This window comes from Balaenoptera borealis (assembly GCF_965194805.1).
Source record: "Balaenoptera borealis genome assembly, chromosome: 6".
NCBI lineage: Eukaryota > Metazoa > Chordata > Mammalia > Artiodactyla > Balaenopteridae > Balaenoptera > Balaenoptera borealis.
The window spans coordinates 46,897,028-46,915,809 of NC_138863.1; the positions used below are offsets into that span (position 1 = coordinate 46,897,028).

The 18,782-nt window shown below is 32.1% G+C and overlaps 1 protein-coding gene across 7 annotated transcripts in view; it reads left to right on the plus strand.

Annotated features, from left to right (window-relative positions):
* Positions 1-18,782, plus strand: part of CALCRL (calcitonin receptor like receptor) — a 109,847-nt gene that overhangs the window by 57,313 nt on the left and 33,752 nt on the right. For 2 of the 7 annotated variants that reach the window (XM_082397556.1, XM_082397557.1), the window contains 8 exons: positions 4,528-4,658; positions 8,169-8,258; positions 8,445-8,533; positions 9,589-9,681; positions 11,973-12,108; positions 14,591-14,701; positions 14,807-14,919; positions 16,308-16,399. In XM_082397556.1, coding sequence (XP_082253682.1) covers positions 9,628-9,681; positions 11,973-12,108; positions 14,591-14,701; positions 14,807-14,919; positions 16,308-16,399 — 506 coding nt within the window. In that variant the 5' untranslated portion in view covers positions 4,528-4,658; positions 8,169-8,258; positions 8,445-8,533; positions 9,589-9,627. The remainder of the gene's footprint in view (positions 1-4,527; positions 4,659-8,168; positions 8,259-8,444; positions 8,534-9,588; positions 9,682-11,972; positions 12,109-14,590; positions 14,702-14,806; positions 14,920-16,307; positions 16,400-18,782) is intronic. The other 5 variants (XM_082397558.1, XM_082397559.1, XM_082397562.1 and 2 more) reach the window with 3 other exon arrangements.

An 18,782-nucleotide genomic window follows, 5' to 3' on the forward strand; every position in this document is an offset into this window, starting at 1 on the left:
TATGCAGTTATTTATTAACTAGATGGGCATTATATTTGGAATATACTTGTTATCATTCATTTAACTCAATATTTTCATAACTGATTTAAATGACAATAGAAACAATCATATTATTTCTACAGAAGATAAAAAGTCAAGATGCTTATGATGATCACCTTGAAATATAGGATTAATTTGCACCTGTAATGCTATTGAAATTGTGGCAAATAACTTAAAACATGTATGAACTTACTTATATTATTAAAAATTTTAATGTGATATAATAATAATAATAATAACTAATATTTACTGTGTTCTAAAATGTTTAGGTACATTATCTCATTTTATTTTCACAATAGCCTTCTGGTTTAAAAACTATTTTGCAAATGAGAAAACTATTCTTACTGAAGTTGTTTAACTTGCAAGTGTGAGGCTGAGTTGGGTTTTAAAATCAGGAAATCTAACTCATATTAGTAATCAGTACAACTACTGCCTCTACTTGTAACTGACCTCACACATTGTCCCTGAATTATGCTAATTATAAATATCAGTTGGATGTTACTTTATTTCAATAACTCTCTGGAAAAAGGAAAACTGTATCATTAGCAATGGGGCAATATTTACAATACATGTTTTCTTAGCATTTGGAATTTAATAGTTATTATTAAACTAAGGTGTCATTTCAAAAATAAAATACTTTCTGGAGGTTTTTATGAGAGTTTTTATTGCCTTTTTAAATATTAGATGTGTTTTTATACTAAGTCACTCATAGGATTTTGATAAATTAAATGTAATAATCTTTCTTACTCTTTCATTAATTAACTTGTTGGGTATATTGTTGCATCATTTCTTAACATGTCCTGTAATTTTTGGCACTGTATGATTTTTTAATTTTTATCTAAGTCATTTTCTGTTAAATGCAAAAGAGATAAAAACCAATGTAGCTGAATTTCAGAAATTGTTGGTTTCCAGTATTAGGAGCATTAAGGCTATTCCAACGATGATGGTAATAAGTTTAGCTTGGCCTAGATGAACTGATCAGATTCCATTCTGAGAAGTCTGGCAAGGGGGCTTATGAAGAAGTATGTTTGCTTTTCTAATTTCAATTTTCTGCAGTGCAGAAGAGAGAACTAGCCTTTTTTTTTTTTTACAAATGGCCTTTCAAAAGTAAGAATGCCTCTTAAAAAGAGGCAGTATATGAAGAGGTGAAATCAAGATGCGATTTTCTTTTTTTGGCCTAGATACTTTTTCCCTGAATTCCCATGTAACAAAAGAAAGAGCATCTAGCCAAATGGTCCACTTTCCACTGTCTTAGATTCAAACTCAAACTCCTTTTGGGTAATTGGTAGTAGGAGACCTAGGGAAAGTCTTCCTGAGCCAGAAAAAAGTATCAGGAATGACTTGGTTTCAAGGATACTTGGGATTTGGGTTACTTTCAACAAAACTGTTCCTATACTAACCATATTTTTCTTTTTATATAAATTTTGAACCTTTATTCAATATTTAAATTTATCTTATCCTACTCTTTTGTTTTACAAATGAGACAGCTGGGAAGGTTTTAACCTGCTCAAGCTCATTGAAAGTGTACTGACTGGGGCCCAGCACTAGCTTCCTGTCTTAAATGTTGTGAAATCATCCCTTTTTAGAACCTCAGGAATGACTCTTATGGACTGTGTTTAAAAGTACTGAACGAATCCTCTAAAATCAGTGTAAGATTACCACTATCTAACTTGATAAATATTTTCATTCAGAGCAGAAATCTTAACTTGTGTTCACTTCTGTCTCCGTGCACACCTAAGTGAAAGTAGTTGCTCAAGAAATAGGGTAAGATGACTAATTGAATTTCTAGAAGTATTTCTTAATCTAAACTGCATTTTAAAGTTTTTGAAAGTGAGACAATACATGTGCTTTTGATTTTGGTACCTTAGCAGAATGGCAGGTCTGAGTTGTCAAGCCATTTACTAATATAAGTTAAAAAAAAAAAATCAAATGTCACAACATTTCTAAGGAAAGGAGTTAAAAGAAGAAATTGTGCCAGAAAAAAAATATAAATGTGTCTTATGAATAAAAATAAAATGCAATGCAATGAATGGCTGGTTAAGTAAAATAACTGAATAAGCAAAATAGAAATGTATTCCGCACTTTTTAAACCTTAATTATCCAAATAAATGACTCAGTCCTCTGAGTCAGGATGGTGTAGGACAAAGGGGCCCGGATTTAGGGTCAGAGAATCTGAGTTCTTAGCTTGGTGTCAGCCCTAAGCTTCTATGTGACCTTGGCCAAATCACTAAAATATGTATGCTGGTTCATTCAGTTGAGATTAGCATTGTGACAACTGATTGAAATAATATAGTAATAATGATAATAGCAAGAGCTAATGCTTATTGTGTATTTATTATTAGACAAATTCTTTATATCTGTTATCCAATTTAACACACTGACAAGATGAGTTATGATAAAAATTCTAGGCAACATTGATTCAGCCACTACTTGTACACCCACTTTCAGGTCAGGAAATAGATTTAGTGAGTTTAAGTGTTGCAAGAGCTTAAGTTTGAAAATATGGCTCTCTGACTCCAGCATACCTCTTCTAACAAGGATGCAGTAGCAAACAAGAAGCTAAAGATCAAGTTGAGTACCCATTTTCTAGTTGGGTAAACCATGCAGAAAAAAAGTTGAATCGATTTTCTCAAAATCACACAGCAATTTAGGAGCAGCTAGAAAGAAATATTGCTAGCTAACGTGATTGCCTTGCAGTATAATGAATACACAGACAGTCCCCAAATTACAATGGTTTGACTTTATGATAATGTGAAAGCAATACACATTCAGTAGAAACCCTACTTTGAATTTTGAATTTTGATCTTTTCCCAGGCAAGCAATATGTGGTATGACATTCTCTTGTGATGCTGGGCAGTGGCAGCAGCTGCAGCTCCCACTCAGCCACAAGATCATGGAGGTAAACAACTGATACACTTACAACCATTCTGTACTCATACAACCTTATGTTTTTCACTTTCAGTATAGTATTCAATATATTACATGAAATATTCAACACCTTATTATAAAATAGTATTTGTGTTAGGTGATTTTGCCCAACTGTAGACTAATGTAAGTGATCTGAGTATGTTTAAAGTAGGTTAGGCTAAGCTATGGTGTTCAGTAGGTTAGGTATATTAAATGCATTTTTGACTTATGATATTTTCAATTTATGATTTATCAGGAGATAACCCTATCATAAATTGAAAAAGATCTGTATTCTAGAGTTAGGAGGAATGACTGACCAGTTGGGAAGCAGAAAATTACCACTTAGTTTTGATGGGAAAATTAATTTTTTATCAGGTAAGTATTTGTACCTAGTTTTTTCTCACAGCTGTAACAAATTGCCACAAATTTAGTGGCTTAAAACAACACATTGTTATTATCTCACAGTTCTATAGGTCAGAAGTCCTAGGGGCTTGGCTGGTTTCTCTATTCCAAGTCTCACAAGGCCAAAGTCAAGGTGTTGGCAGAGCTGTGTTTTCTTCTAAAGATCTTGGAGAGAATCTGCTTTTGGACTCATTTAGGTTGTTGGCAAAATTCAGTTCCTTCAGGATGTACAGTTGAGTCCCCATTTGCTTGCTGGCTGTTAGCTTGAGGGCCACCTTTATCTCCTAGAGGTCTATTTCTGGTCCTTGTACATGAGCTCCTGCATGGCACAGCCAGTAACAGTGCATCAACTCCTTATGTTGGCATATCTCTTCTGCTTCCTTTCTTCTGCTGCATCACTCTGACTGACCTTCCTCTTCTACTTTGAAGAGCTTAGTTTAGGCCTACCAGGATAATTCATGGTAATCTAGGATAATCTTTCTATTTTAAGGTCCATAACCTTAAAATTGCAGATTCTGGGGATTAGGTATGGAAATTTTCGGAGGCTCATTATTCTGCTTACCGCAGGATTCTTCTGTCTATCCCACTGGTTCTCAAATTTAGCTGTATATTCCTGTATCACCTAGGAAACTTGATAAAATGCTTATCCCTGGGCCACAGTCAAGATGAATTGAATCTGAATTTCTTGGACTACAATCCAGGCAATGACTTTTTTAAGGTATCAGAAAATTTTAATATGCTTGAGAGGGTTGAGAACATCCCAGAACACCAGGTTTCTTCAACTTGATTAAATTCATTTTGTAAGTAACCTACCCAAAACATACTTTATATACCCTCTTTATGTCCCCACTTTGCTAGGGTTTGGAGTCACAGAGATTAATATGATGCATGTCCTATTCTTCCTGTGCTCACAATCTAGAGGCACAAACAGTACAAAGGGATAATTACAACAGTACATGAAATGTTTTAAAGTAGGATATTTGAATAACTTGCTCTGGGAGTTCTCAGATATTAATTATGCCTGAGAACATTGTGGATTATTTTGCTTGATTTATACTTAATAGTACTTTTAAAATAGTCTGGCTAGTACCTAGAGACAGAGGAATATAAGTGTGTCCAGGTTTCAACATGGCCAAATGATGATGATGTACTTATATTGTGCTTTCCAAAATTTAACAGGCCATGAATTTCCTCAGGTGCTTGCAAAAAGTGCAGATTCCAAAGTTCTGAAGTTTCTGATGCAGAGGTTCTGTTGTGGGCCCTAGACATTCTCATGTGTTCAGCAAGTTCTGGTGGTGATTCTGATACAGGTGATCCATTAACCCACACTCTGTGGAATTCTGGTTTATGTTACAACAGTAATTTAGTAACTGTTCATTAAATAATGAAAACCCCAAGCCATATTATAAAAAAGGACTTACAGTTTGATTTTCTTATATCAGTAACAGATCTTCAGGAAAGAGAAGTCTATATATATTTTAATTTTCTTACTGCTTCATGGATTGAAAGTGTTAGGAATGTTCCAGGTCAGGATGGGGGTGGGGAATTAAAACCTTATACTGGAATTTCTTTCTCAAAGACTCTAGTGGAAGTAAAGACAGTAATTTGCAAGAATCATTCTAGCACAAAGACTTATGTTTTGCCAAAAAATAAGCAATGAGGAGAGAATAACAGGTAACCAGGTCTTGTACTTGGATACAATTTTTAGCGGCACAATCTGTTGCACATAGTGTAAAATGACAGAAAGAAGTTTGCATTTGTCATAGACGTGTAGAATATTGGGATTGAAAAGTGCTTTTTCCTTGTTTTGATTCAGGAGAAATGTAGCTTGTTTAATATGCCATAAAGGAAGGCATGTACCTAGATAGGAAACAGCCTCACTTTGCTCACACAAAGGTTCAGGATACTTAATGGCAAATTAGATACGTGTGAGAAATGCTTCTGTTAGCCAACTTTATAGTGACTGGATAAATAAAAGGAGGAGAGAATATGGCTTAGGGCCTCTGAAAATCCAAGATATTTTGGAAATGCAGGAGTGGAAAACAAAAATTAGGGTTTTTTTCTTAATCTTGGAGTGAACATACACTTTTAATATTAGGGTTAGGTGACTCAGCTAAAAATAAGAATTATTATTAAGAAAAATAAATTAATGGAAAGTGTGTATATGTATAATAAAAATCTGAGAAAATAAGAAGCGGGTTTGAAAGGCACTGGATTTATGCTTTTATGTTCTGGTAAATTAGTATTGATTAAGTCACACTAATCTATTATGTTTATGTAGAATAAAACATGTTTTTACACTGAAGTAAGCCAAGAAGATTGGTTAAACTTTGTGGACTTGGAAGCGTAGAACTGTTTAAAAAAATGTAGAACTGTCTTGGGTTGCAGATCTACTGAAATTTTAAGAAATGAACCCAGAATGATGCTACATAAAGCCTTGAGTGACTAGGAAGCTATATTTCAAAAGTTATTTGAGGTCTCAAGTCAAAGTTCTTTCTGTGATGAAATCAATCATTTTAATTTTATTTTGGTGATTCTTTGGTCAAGAAGCTTGTAGACTATTTATAAGCTATTTTTTATTCCATGTGTACAGTAAAGAAAGTTATTTTGTTTCTAGTAGTAGAACCAAATCTTCCACTTTAATTTTGAGGTGTGATAATAAAATGGTATTTATAGGATCCATGAGGCTAACAGAAAGAGAAAATGCCAGTAACTACTACTAGTACCACTGTGATTACAGATTCACTTAAGAGTTTAAATTAGAGCTTTCTCAGTTTTGAAGAAGTGCTTTTCCCATTAAACAAACCTAAGCTCACTTGGAAAAATCCACTACCAGATTTAGTCATTTAACTTGACCTCCTTTAATTATGTACTTGATCTCTCCTCCAAATTGAATGGGAGCTACATATATTTCACCAGGCAACATGCAACTCAGTTGTCAGTAAATAGTTTAACTAGATCTGAGAAATTTACAATGATTTACTTAACAGCTTAGGTCAATTGATATCAAGTGAACTTCAGCAAAGATAAATTTGGAATCAGCTAAACACAGAAGAGAGAACCACTTGCTGAATGAACATATGAGAGGCTGTATACAAAGAACCAATAATCTAAACCTAGGAGTACAATTGAACATACTTCTCCTGGTAATAATCATGCCATTACACCTACCAATATGAGGCCCAATCTAAACTGACCTTCATATGTACCTGCAATGGCATTATCTATATGCCCAGTCATGATCCCTCCATTATTGGCCTAGGGAGCTCCTGGTGAAAGGGGTGATTCTTCCGTAACTACCACTCACCATATGTGTCTGCTGGTAGGGAAATTTGATGAGTCCTTTGTAGAGTAGATGCCTCAAGCAAATTGGATCACCACATGAAATGGACATTGCTAGATCTAATGAAGAGTACAGGTGTCCACCATGTTTTTGAAAGACTGCCACCTAAACTTGCTGCTGCATCCTTGATAAAACCAGAGATCATGAACCTGCCCCCTTGGTTAGGAGTGCTACAAGTTTACACAGTGCAGAATACAATCTTGTCCCTAATAGCCCATTTTCCAGATAGCTAGGGAATAGGGTAAAGAAAGAAAGCTGTAAAACTGGAATTACTTGCACTGATCAATATTTTGTGAGTTGAATAAAGTCCTCTTAATTATTGGTGCCAGGATGATCTATTGCATGCTAAGAGATATTTCACTAAGATACTTTTTGGAATTCTGATTTTGAAACCCATTAGATAAGCAGCAAAAATAACTGCTATTGTTGCATGAACTGTTTTTCAAATATGTTGGATATAGGAAAACTTCAAACATGTTTTTTAAGGCACTTTTTCCTTCAATTTTTGAGCCTATGTACACATGGAAGGTAATTTAATCTTGACTCATGTAAATCATCAAAGCATTGCTTCATAAAAACCTATCTGATTTCCAAATAAAACAATATCAATATTTCTTTACATTCCTGCTTGTAAATCTATGTGCTTTATATATATTTAATACAGAAAAATGTGGACGACTAATGTTTTAAATTTGGCTTAAGCTTTATGACTTCCAAAGACAGTACAGTAAACTACTGTTTATTCAATATCCAAACGACCACAGAACTCAAAAACTGAATAAAGGACTTTATTCTGTAGGAAAGTAAACATGCTGATATAAGAACTTTTTTCCCCAATTTTCGGTGTCAGTGTAGATTCAAACACTACTTAAAGTCTTCTAATAGAAGAAATGACAGTTCACTAATAGTTATGATTAGTGTTCCTGATTGTAAGCTTAAAATCCTAAAGTACTTTGTTTCATTTATTTATTTATTTATTTATTTATTCATTGATTTATACAGCAAATGTAAATTAACTGCCAGAGACAAAGGATACAAAGATCAATCAGATATGGTTTCTGCCTGTGAGACACCACACAAGCTAGGGAAATAGATATAAGTAACTAAGATTAACACATTCCAATAAATATTAGATAAAATTATTCAAAGGAAGTTTAAACTACAGTTTAATTTAAAAGTCCATTTATCATACTCTAGTTCTCTCAAATTTACTTAGTAAAAGATTCAGTTAATTGCTAGTGTTTTGACCATCCTGGATAAATGGAAATTGACGTTAAGTTTTTCCATATAATGGAAAACAACAAATATTTGTGACAAAACTCAAATATATTGTAAGCAAAACAGATTTTTAAAAATTGGAATAGCTTAATAAAAAATATCATTTTTTCTAGTGGCATTTTCTTTGAAATTTTAAATTTATTATGGAAATGATTTTGGCTCATTGAAATAATATTAAATTATTATATCAATATTTCAGGTCATGACCCTGGATTTAAGAAATTTTTCAAGACAGTTTTGAGTATAATCCAAGAGAAAATGTGATTTGAGTCTGGAGACAACTGTGAATGTAAGTATTGGAAAATTAGATTTTTCTCATTGTTCCATGCAATAAAAACTAAAATATTAACTCATTAATTTTTGAATTGCAAAAACTTTGATTCATTGTTTTCTCTCTATTACAACATGATTTTTTACATCTAGAATTAATGGAATTCTTCCTATTTTTTTTTTTTTTTGGTTGTATTTTTTAAAGATCAGCTAATAATAAAAGCCCAGTGTAGCTGATTGAAGAGAAAACATTATTTGGAAGATTGCTACAATAAAAAGAAAAGTTTCTTCTAGGTAAGTCATTGATGAGGGCAAGCAATGGCATAGATTCTGTGTGCTAGTTAACGGCATGCTCTTATTGCATGTGATAATGCAAATGCTAAGTAAAATGAGGAAAAGTTTTTTATAATTCTTATTCTAACATTTGCCGTATAATAAAAATCATGACATGTTTCCTAACAAAATCAAATCTAAGTTCATAGTCCACTGGCAAATATCTATTGATTAGATTTTTATCTCCTTTGAAAAATATTTTTTACTCATTCAGTTAAATAAATACTATATTTTATGACTAAACCATGGTCATTTATATTTCATAAAAATACTGCCAGAGTATGTTGATCATGGAACTTATAGGGAGTAAGCATTATACATGTTACTCCTGCAATGTTTGTCTCTTAGAATTAAGAAGTTAGCAGAGAACTGTATCTATCATTAGATATACTCAACAGAAATACTTTTATTTGGTATTGCCCATCTCCTATAAACTTATTTTAATAATATAGATGACTTAGGGAATCTTTTATTTTTTGATTAAAAAAATTGAATGCTGCCGTGAAGAATAATTTCTATTAAATCATAAGGCCATTTTTATGACTTATGGATGTTAACTCTCAAGAAATTGTCCGAAATACAAATTTTTCCCTTAAATTGTTGAAGAGTCATAAAATTAAAAATAAGATTAATACTTATCAGAAATAAAGGTAAGCTTTATAGTAAAATATGCTATCAAAATTTGTGCTTTTATGTTCTCGTGAAACTCTTTACTTTGTACTTTTTATCCCAATTTTGGTAAAGGTAAAGAAAGTGAGATGTTTTCTAATTACTTAAAAATATATCTGTAAGAGGCTTTCCTGCTTGGAAGGCTAATTAAGTTAAATTAAAATGTATTTAATTAAGCTCTTTAGTACTTTAAGCCACGATGCTCTTAACGTTTGTAATATGTAAGACTATTAATCAAATCCTTAAAGCAAAATTATTGTGTAGTTTTAAAAATTTTTCCATTGAGAGCCATCTATCTTTATTTCATAAATATTGCTAAATTATATTTCTTTTATTTTCTATTGCAGTTTGTTTTATATTATACAGCATATTTCATCTTGGCTTTAATGATGGAGAAAAAGTGTATCCTGTATTTTCTGTTTCTCTTGCCTTTTTTTATGGTAAGCATAAATTTCTCTAATGTATCTCCCTATCTATGATTATTTCTGTTTTAACTTCCAACATACCCATAATTGATAAAGGCTAATAACAAAACTACATGTAGTTATTGGATGCATAAATTAAGTACATTTTATATTAAGTACATTTTTATATCTATTTTATATATTTTTATATCACAGCAATCATTTGTTTCCCTTCAGTGTACCTTTTTAGGCTTTTAGTCCTGTAGCAGGCACCACAGTATGATGGTGCAGTGTGGGTGGAGGGATGGTGCACACAAATGTGCGGACACCAGAGAAAAGCCATTACCAGAGTTTGAAAGAAAAATGGAATGGCTCTATAGTACAGTTGTACATAATAGATGAAATATTTTCAATCAGACCTGCTGATTCTGAGTTAGATCGATTAAAAAAGCAATTCCAACCTGTTGATTTTTCTCCCATTCTGCCAACTGATTGACCTGTATTGATTGAAAAGCACTTTGGAATCATGCCCTATGTTTTAAATTAGTTTCCTCATCCATTCACTCAAATAAGTATTAAGTGTCCATTTTCTGACAGGCATGGATGCTAAATTTGGGGCAGATGTGTACGTGAGTATGTGCACTCCTGCATGCCTCTGCATGTATATGCAGGGGACGTGGGGCTGGAGGTGGAGGGTAGACTAAGGATGACTAAAAAGCAATTGCTGTACTTGAGGGGTCATAGGTCATAGACATTTAATTTTATTTTTATTTACAGAAATTTTTGTTCCTATTTTTCTCTGTTTCACATTAAAACAGTGACTATACTCTTATTATATGTATGAGAAACTCAGAGACATAACCTCATCTAATTCTGTGCCAGCAAATAATTTTCTTGTGGTGTTTCCAAGTAAACCCCACAAAGATTCAAACAAAGAAACTCAAGAAAAATATAGAAAACCTAAACGGGAAAAAAGCACAACTACTTTCCTGTGAGCATTTGTATTTAAAAACATTCTCAAGTCTAGGAGCAGTCCAAATTCTGCACTTCTTAGATGTTATCTTAAGTAAACAGACTGAAATTCAAGAAACAAGATTCCTGTTTCTTCAGCTCCCACCCTCCACTGAGCATGCCAATGAGCTGCACTGGCCAAAGCTGGTTCCCTGTAGGTAGTTCTGTAACAGATTACCAATCTGATTATTGTAATTTAAGGAATTGTGACCGTTTCTCTTGAATTCATTCAGACGATGTGCAAACTTGAGTTTTTAAGTAAGAATAAAAATGATATTGCTTTTATGCAATTCTATAAACTGAGAACAGGAGGAAAGAATTTTTTCGTGATGTTATAAATTTCCATTTATTACTTGTGCAGCACAACAGCTGCATAAATCTTGATTAAGAGATTAAAACCAATCAAAGAATAAAAAAGTTAATGTTAAATGGTGGTGAGGTAATGGTGAAACTTGAGTGGTGCCACACACTGAGGGACTTTTACTATTTATTTTAAATTTAAATTAAATTCAACTTCCTGCTAGAGAATAGAAAATCAAAAGTAAGGAAACAAAATAGCAGTAGAAAGATAACTGTTTATGGAAAATAATTAATAGGAATTATGCAAAAGCAAAGAAGAAATAAGGTTGAAGAAAGGTTTATACAGGCTTCATGCTACAAAACAGGGGAAAAAAAGTCATGTAGAAATTAAAGTATAAGTGAAGCTTAAAATAAAGCTACTAAAGTGGAAGAATATAAATATATACCTTGCCTAAAACCTTTATTGATGTGCATACAATAAAAATTCTGTTTATGAACATCATAAATAACTTGCCATTATTTTGATTATCAAAATGTAATTATAAAAATGGCAACAATTTTAAGCATTTACCATGTGCCAGGTACTTCTCCTCTGTTATCTTGATACTATTTTGTCCCATTTTACAATAAGAAAGCAGAAGTTTTGGTGGTGGTAGAGGGGGTGGTTAAATATCTTGTCTACACTCCCAGGTCAAAAAGTAGAGGTGAATTTTGAATACAGCTGTCTGCATTCCAGATACATGGCCTGGAGCTAGCTGGCTCCCACAGTCTTCTGAGACGGAACTGTGGGCTGTGCTGCTCACTGGGGCCATTGGCAACTCTTGGTGGTGGTTTGAAATTGGACATGGTCGGGATATTTACACCATGGAAACTGGCAAACACTACAAGTCAGGAACTTCCCCCCAGAGCCTACTGACCCTGCAGTACATCACTGCACTTACTGTTTTCCAATGTGACAGACTGCCTCTCACAGACGTTCTCACAATTCTGAAGTTTTATTTTCTTTAATCCCTTAGATTCTTGTCATAGCAGAATCAGAAGAAGAGAACCCTGGTGACTTAATTCAGTTGGGTGTTACTAGAAATAAAATCATGACGGCTCAATATGAATGTTACCAAAAAATTATGCAAGACCCTGTTCAACAAACAGAAGGTAAACATGACTAATTTTAAATGCATTTAATATATTTTTGAAAGAAAACTACCCCATTACATTATTACGGGTCCCTTAGGTTCATTCTTAAAAATGGGTTAATTGCTAGTTTTTACGGTATATGTGCAGTTTTAATTATTTACTTATGAAGAACATTTTATGATGCAATTATCTTCCCTCTTTTTAAAAATTCTAATAAAAATATGTGCGACAGGGATATTTTTAGTAACTTTTTTTATGGTATAAAGATATTTAAAATATCAAATAAGTATGTGTCTTGGATTAAATCAGTGACAGTTGATCTTCAGTTTTTGTGATTTGTATGTCTTTTTTTTCAAAAGCTCCTTGATAGTAGCTTAATAAAATGACAAATAATTTTTTTTTTTTTGCACATAACATACTTTGTATGATACATTTGGTAACAAAGCTAATGAAATCTAAGCGCTTCTGTTTCCATTAAGATATTTTTAAGGTACTTTTGAAACATTTATTGAGGGCCTACTAAGTGCCGTATATATGCTTCAATTCTGAGAAGGACAAGTAGAGTTGCCAAATTTAGCAAAAGCAGAAACAAGTCCTGTATTTTACCTGGCAACCCTAAAGGCAGAGTTATGTTCAAAATGTAAAATGCAACACTCATAGTGAAACAAAGCAAAATGTGAAGACTTCAGGTATTTTTAAATCTTTAAACCATCAGTGGAAACAATGAATTTAAATTTGGGGGAAAATATTTGATAGTATAAAATACAATGTTTGTTATATACATGAAATGTTAAAAGTAGGTTATTATTAGTATTTGTAACTGTCAAAATGAACTTGCTTGTGAGAAAGAGAAAAAAAGCAATTTTTCCACATTGGTCAACTCTTGGAAACTTAATCTAACTGAACAATATAATTTGTTCATCTTCGGAGAAGTAGTTAGATATATTTGCCCAAATATTTTTATTACAATATATATCCAGTTAAAACATGTCTTTAAAATATGCCAGACAACGACAAGCTATCTGATATTAGCTCAATAGGGATTGAATTATCAAGAATTAAAATTTGTATACAAATTCTTTGTTAACTGATCTGGCTTCTCACTTTATTCCATTAAAATCTAAGTGTTATTAGTTTAAAATTATTGAATTAACACCTTCCAAATCATCTAGATATGTGTGAAAGCTAGCTTCAAATCTAATTGTTGAACAATAGGATATATTTATGAGGGTTTTATAATAAAATAATTTTGTGATAAAATAAGTTCAAGATCACTGCATAATAAATCTTCCTCTTGGAGAGTCATAATACACTTTGTAATTTTAAATACCCTAGAAAATCTTGTTATAAAGAAATGTTTATTTTAACTTTGTGTTCTCCAAATCTATTTGATTACATAATATTTTAATGGAATACCTACTCATGTCTCACTCAAATGCCATACAACACAGTTGGAAAAATTCTAGATGTGGCAATCTATCATGCAGCCAGTGTTGTGGAATCTTTTGGAGCAGTATAAGGACTTGTTTGTGAGGCTTTCTAAAACGGTATCAGGAAATTTTTCTCTGATAGGCCACAAAATGCATTTTATTTAGTAATATGTGGATGCAAGCTATTTATATAAGAGTTTGAAAATCACAGGGGGGAAAACAGACTATCTGAGGCTTTTTTTTTTTAACTAGAATTATTTAGATTTTCAGGCCAATAGAACTTTTTCTACTTCCGTGAAGCCTAGATTGATTCTGTGATTGCTGTACAAATCTGTTAATAATAATAAACATCTCATGCAACATTCACGTTTCTATCTATGTGTGCTTACCTAACAAGGTGGAAAATTACTCTCTTTGATTACAGACTGTTATAACTTTGGAACATTTTGGTCATTTTATTTCTCTATGTCTTTTAAAAACTACATTTTTTCATGTAAGAGGTTCTTTTAATGTTGGTAAGAAAAGAATGAGAGATTAAACACTCTACTTCATTTGAAAAGAAAAGGAAGGAAAGTAAGAGCTAGAATTTGGTGGAGGGATCTAAATAAGTATGTGTCAGGGCTAATGTGGTGAAACAGGAAATATTGGAATGTTCATCTGTTCACTTCAGAAAATACTATAACTTGCCCTAAGAATACAGTTTCTAAAATAAAACACGTTTTCAATTTCCCATATTTTTTGAATTTCAAGCATAGGGACACTAATTAACCACTACTTTATGGTTAAGAAAACCAGCAAAGACCATGTGATTTATTAAATAAATAACTACCTTTGAGAATTAGAATTAAAGCTAAACCTCATATATTTTTTAGATATTTCTAAATTTAACAGTTATTCTAATAATTACTTTGTGAATAATCCAAGTAATTGTCATAAAGATTTTATATGATGTCTTCATTTTCAGTCGACAGGCTTTATTCCATGTCAGTGTGAGTCTACCATTAAGACTTTATGTCTTTCTATATAACTAGAGGGAGTTAGTAAGCCCTAATTTCTACTCTCCCCTTAAGGCATTTATTGCAACAGAACCTGGGATGGATGGCTGTGCTGGAATGATGTTGCTGCAGGAACGGAATCAATGCAGCACTGCCCAGATTACTTTCAGGACTTTGATCCTTCAGGTAAAAGCAGAAATTTATATACAAATCTCCTTGACATCTATTTAATAAACCCTAGGTTAACTAAATTACTGTTCCCATTCCCTTTTTTCCTTTTTAATTTTAAAGAAAAAGTTACAAAAATCTGTGACCAAGATGGAAACTGGTTTAGACATCCAGCAAGCAACAGAACATGGACAAATTATACCCAATGTAATGTTAACACACATGAGAAAGTGAAGGTAAGTAATAATTATAAATTCAGGTTTAATTTACACTATTTTAAAAGTTAGTTGCCGATACAATACTGGAGAAAATTTAGCTGGTGTTCATTCCATTGTAAAGCCTTTTCATCATAAAAACAATGAACAAAAATATCTTCGTAGAAATAATTATTGATTTGGTCATTATACCGAGGAAGCAATCCTGCTAGGTAATTCAGTGTCTCAGTATTGGAGTTTAGAATTTTCCAAAGTAAACATACTTTAAAAATGTAAGAAAAAAGAACATTTTCATCTGTGGTGGAATTCCTATAATTACGGTCAGGAATTGTGCTCAAGTAAACAAGATAAGCCCAGCGGGGTTTACACAGTTCCCTCAGCGGAAGGCTTTCATTCTGACTGGCTAATAGGTCACCCTCACTGGCATTCCCACTTTTAACATCATACAGTAAAGTCAAGGTTAGTCACAGTTTGTCACAACAATAAAGCTTCGATACAAAGTGCCTGCATATATTTGCACGTGTGTGTATATTGAGGCAGTTTGTCACAGTGATTAAAACTGAGTTCTGATTTCTGACTTCCTGTTTCTGCTCCTTACCAGCTGTGACCTTGGGCAAGCTGTAACCTCTCTCTGCCTCAGTCCCCTCCTGTGTAAATGAGGATACTAAACCCATCCACAAGGTTTTCATAAGAATTGCCTTAATACAAGGAAAATATTTAGAAAACTAACAAGCCTATAGTAAGCATTTGATAACTGCCAGCTATCATAATTATAAATCATGTATTCTTTACTTATTCAGAGAAGGGTTTGAAGAGAATTATAAAAATACACAATAAAATGTTAAGTTACAATAGAATAAAGACAAAAATCAGAGAAAAAGTCAAAACCAAGATAAAAAATCTATTTGTACAGATCAGAGGTGCCTATAAATTACTGTTTTGAGACTTGTTTTGGAGCCTCAAATTTGTCAAAGGAAAAAAAAAACCCAGTTAGGAAAGAAAGCCTTATCTGGCATTTAAGTCTAAACAAACAAACAAAAATCATTGATTTAAGGTGCACAAACTGATAGAGTGAAAATTGTCAATGTCTTCCGAAATGATAAATGTTGGTTTTCATATTTTATACAACGTAGATCAAGAAATTTGTTTCTTCATATGTTTAATATGTGACTTCTAATTTCTTAAATAAAAAGAGCAATTTATAAATTTTGATATCACCTGATAAATTTTCATAGATATTCTTCATTCCAGATGTATTCTAATACTCATTGGCTTGCAAACTAAATGGTAAGGCTATCAGATCACATGTTTTTAAAAATATGTTATTTTATTGATTTTGAGCTTATACTCATGTAGAATTATAGTATTGATATGAGCCTTAATTTTTTTTTTATTCATACAAATTACAGACTGCACTGAATTTGTTTTATCTGACTATAATTGGACATGGATTATCTATTGCATCACTGCTTATCTCACTTGGTATATTCTTTTATTTCAAGTAAGTACGTGTAAAATTTTTTTTAAATTTACTGATTATCTTTGGTGAATGCAGTGTCATATGCATGTTTATCCATGTGCTGATAAAATTTATGAAATATAGATGATTTATAATGTTTAAAATAAATAGAATGTTTAAAATAATTTGAAATATGTTGACTTTATAAAATGTAGAGAAAGGAGATTGATAAAATATCTGAAGCCTAACTTTACAAAATGAGTACGCATATTAGAATGAAGTCATGCAGTAAAAAGGGAGCCAAAATGAATATGTAAACCAATCCTTATTTGCTTTGGAAACTGCCAAATATTATAGGCCTTCCTAATTTAATTTTCAACTTCTTGGTCAATTTTAGTATCAGTATACATGGTACATTATAAGAACTGGTATTTTGTGCAAAAAATAGCAATGACATTTAATATATATTATTAAAAATAATTTCAATATATTATGGTTAGGTTAATTTTCCTGGTTTGGGGGGGTCATCTTTAAAATAGTTAAATTATATTTTGAAATTTACTTGAAGTTTACTCTTTTTTAGGGTGGAGGGAGAGTCAGCTCCAATTTCTTTTTTTTTTAATTGAAATATAGTTGATTTACTGTGTTTTAGATATACAGCAAAGTGATTCAGTTATGTGTGTCTATATATATATATATATAGACACACACATATATATATTCTTTTTCAGATTCTTGTCCATTATAGGTCATTATGAGATATTGAATATAGTTCCCTGTGCTATACAGTAGGACCTTGCTGTTTGTCTATTTCATATATATAGTAGTGTTATCTGTTAATCCCAAATTCCCAATTTATCCACCTTCCTCCAATTTCTTTTTTTTTTTTTTTCCTCCAATTTCTTGATTCAACCTATCAACTGTGATTCTTTTTAATTGACAGGAAAGTAAATTCTAAAAATGCATAATTATCTTATGCATTAACATGGTCTTCATAATTTTGATCACCACCAGTAATTAAAGAATGCAGTGTAAAGAGAGAGTAGCTATATTTTATTGTATCTTCATCACCAGTGTCACTGTCATTGTCTCTCTCTTCCTCTCTTCTTCCTCCTCTCCTTCTTCCCTCTTCCTTCCTCCTCCCTCTCCCCCTGCTCCTCCTCCTTCTCCTTCTTCAACAATCATCTTGGAACATTAGCAGCTTCAGAACCAACTAAAGTAGTAGTTGCACATCAAAATAATCCAAATCCAGAAATTATTAGACACCTGGATGTTAGGCTCATTTGTAACTGGAGCACCAGCTTTTAGCCCACAGTTCATCAAATATTCAAAGTACATGAAATAATATACGAACCAACCAACAATTATTTTTCATGCGTTCAAAATCATGGGATCTAGAGATTGCATCATAATTGCTGTTTTTGGAAACTTGCACTTTCTTAAGAATCTTCAATATCAGTTACTTTGGGGAATTTTTAAAAACTTTTTGTTTTATATTGGATACAGACAATTAACAATGTTGGGATAGTTTCAGGTGCACAGCAAAGCAACTCAGCCATGCATATACATGTATCCATTCTCCCCCAAACTCCCCTCCCATTCAGGCTGCCAAATAACATTGAGCAGAGTTCCCTGTGCTATACAGTAGGTCCTTGTTCGTTATCCATTTTAAATATAGCAGTCTGTACATGTAGGTCCCATACTCCCTAACTATTACTTTGGGGAATTTTAATGGCACTTTTGATTTATGACATTATCGAGGCACCATTAGAAACCGACTAAAAATATTCCATTCTGAATAAAGCTAATTCACCATTTGAGAACATTTTAAAATGTGACTTTTTTTTTTTTACTAAATTGTATTAAAACATGCATCAAAATAAGTTGAGACTTTTTATCCTAAAATATGGAAAACATTTCTTAAAGAATAAAATTTACTATACTATATTTTGTAACAAATTGCCGAAATGTTCTTGCTCAAAACAAACTGTGAATTCTCAGTCACTGCCTTTATAATTAGTTACATAATATCAATTGCTTATATACAGTTTAATAAAACTTCATGTCTTTACTCTTGAATATACTCTTAGGTTATGTAAGATTTTTGAAATGAATATTTTGGAGTACGAAAAACTTCATTATGACTGTCTAATAGATTGAAAACTGGAAAATAAACCATTTTCCAAAGTGACAATTTTTAAATAAAGTCCTCGGGTCTACAGTGATAAATTATTTATGCTAATTGACAAAGTGAAATAATGTTACTGATGATAACAAACTTATTGGTAAAATATGGCACTAAAACTCAGTTAATATTTAATTTAGTAAATTTAAAAACACAAAATAAAATTAAAATTTCAAAATCTCACTTAGTATAAATTTAAGAAAGATATAGTTCTTTTTTCTTCTTTATTGCTGAAAACAA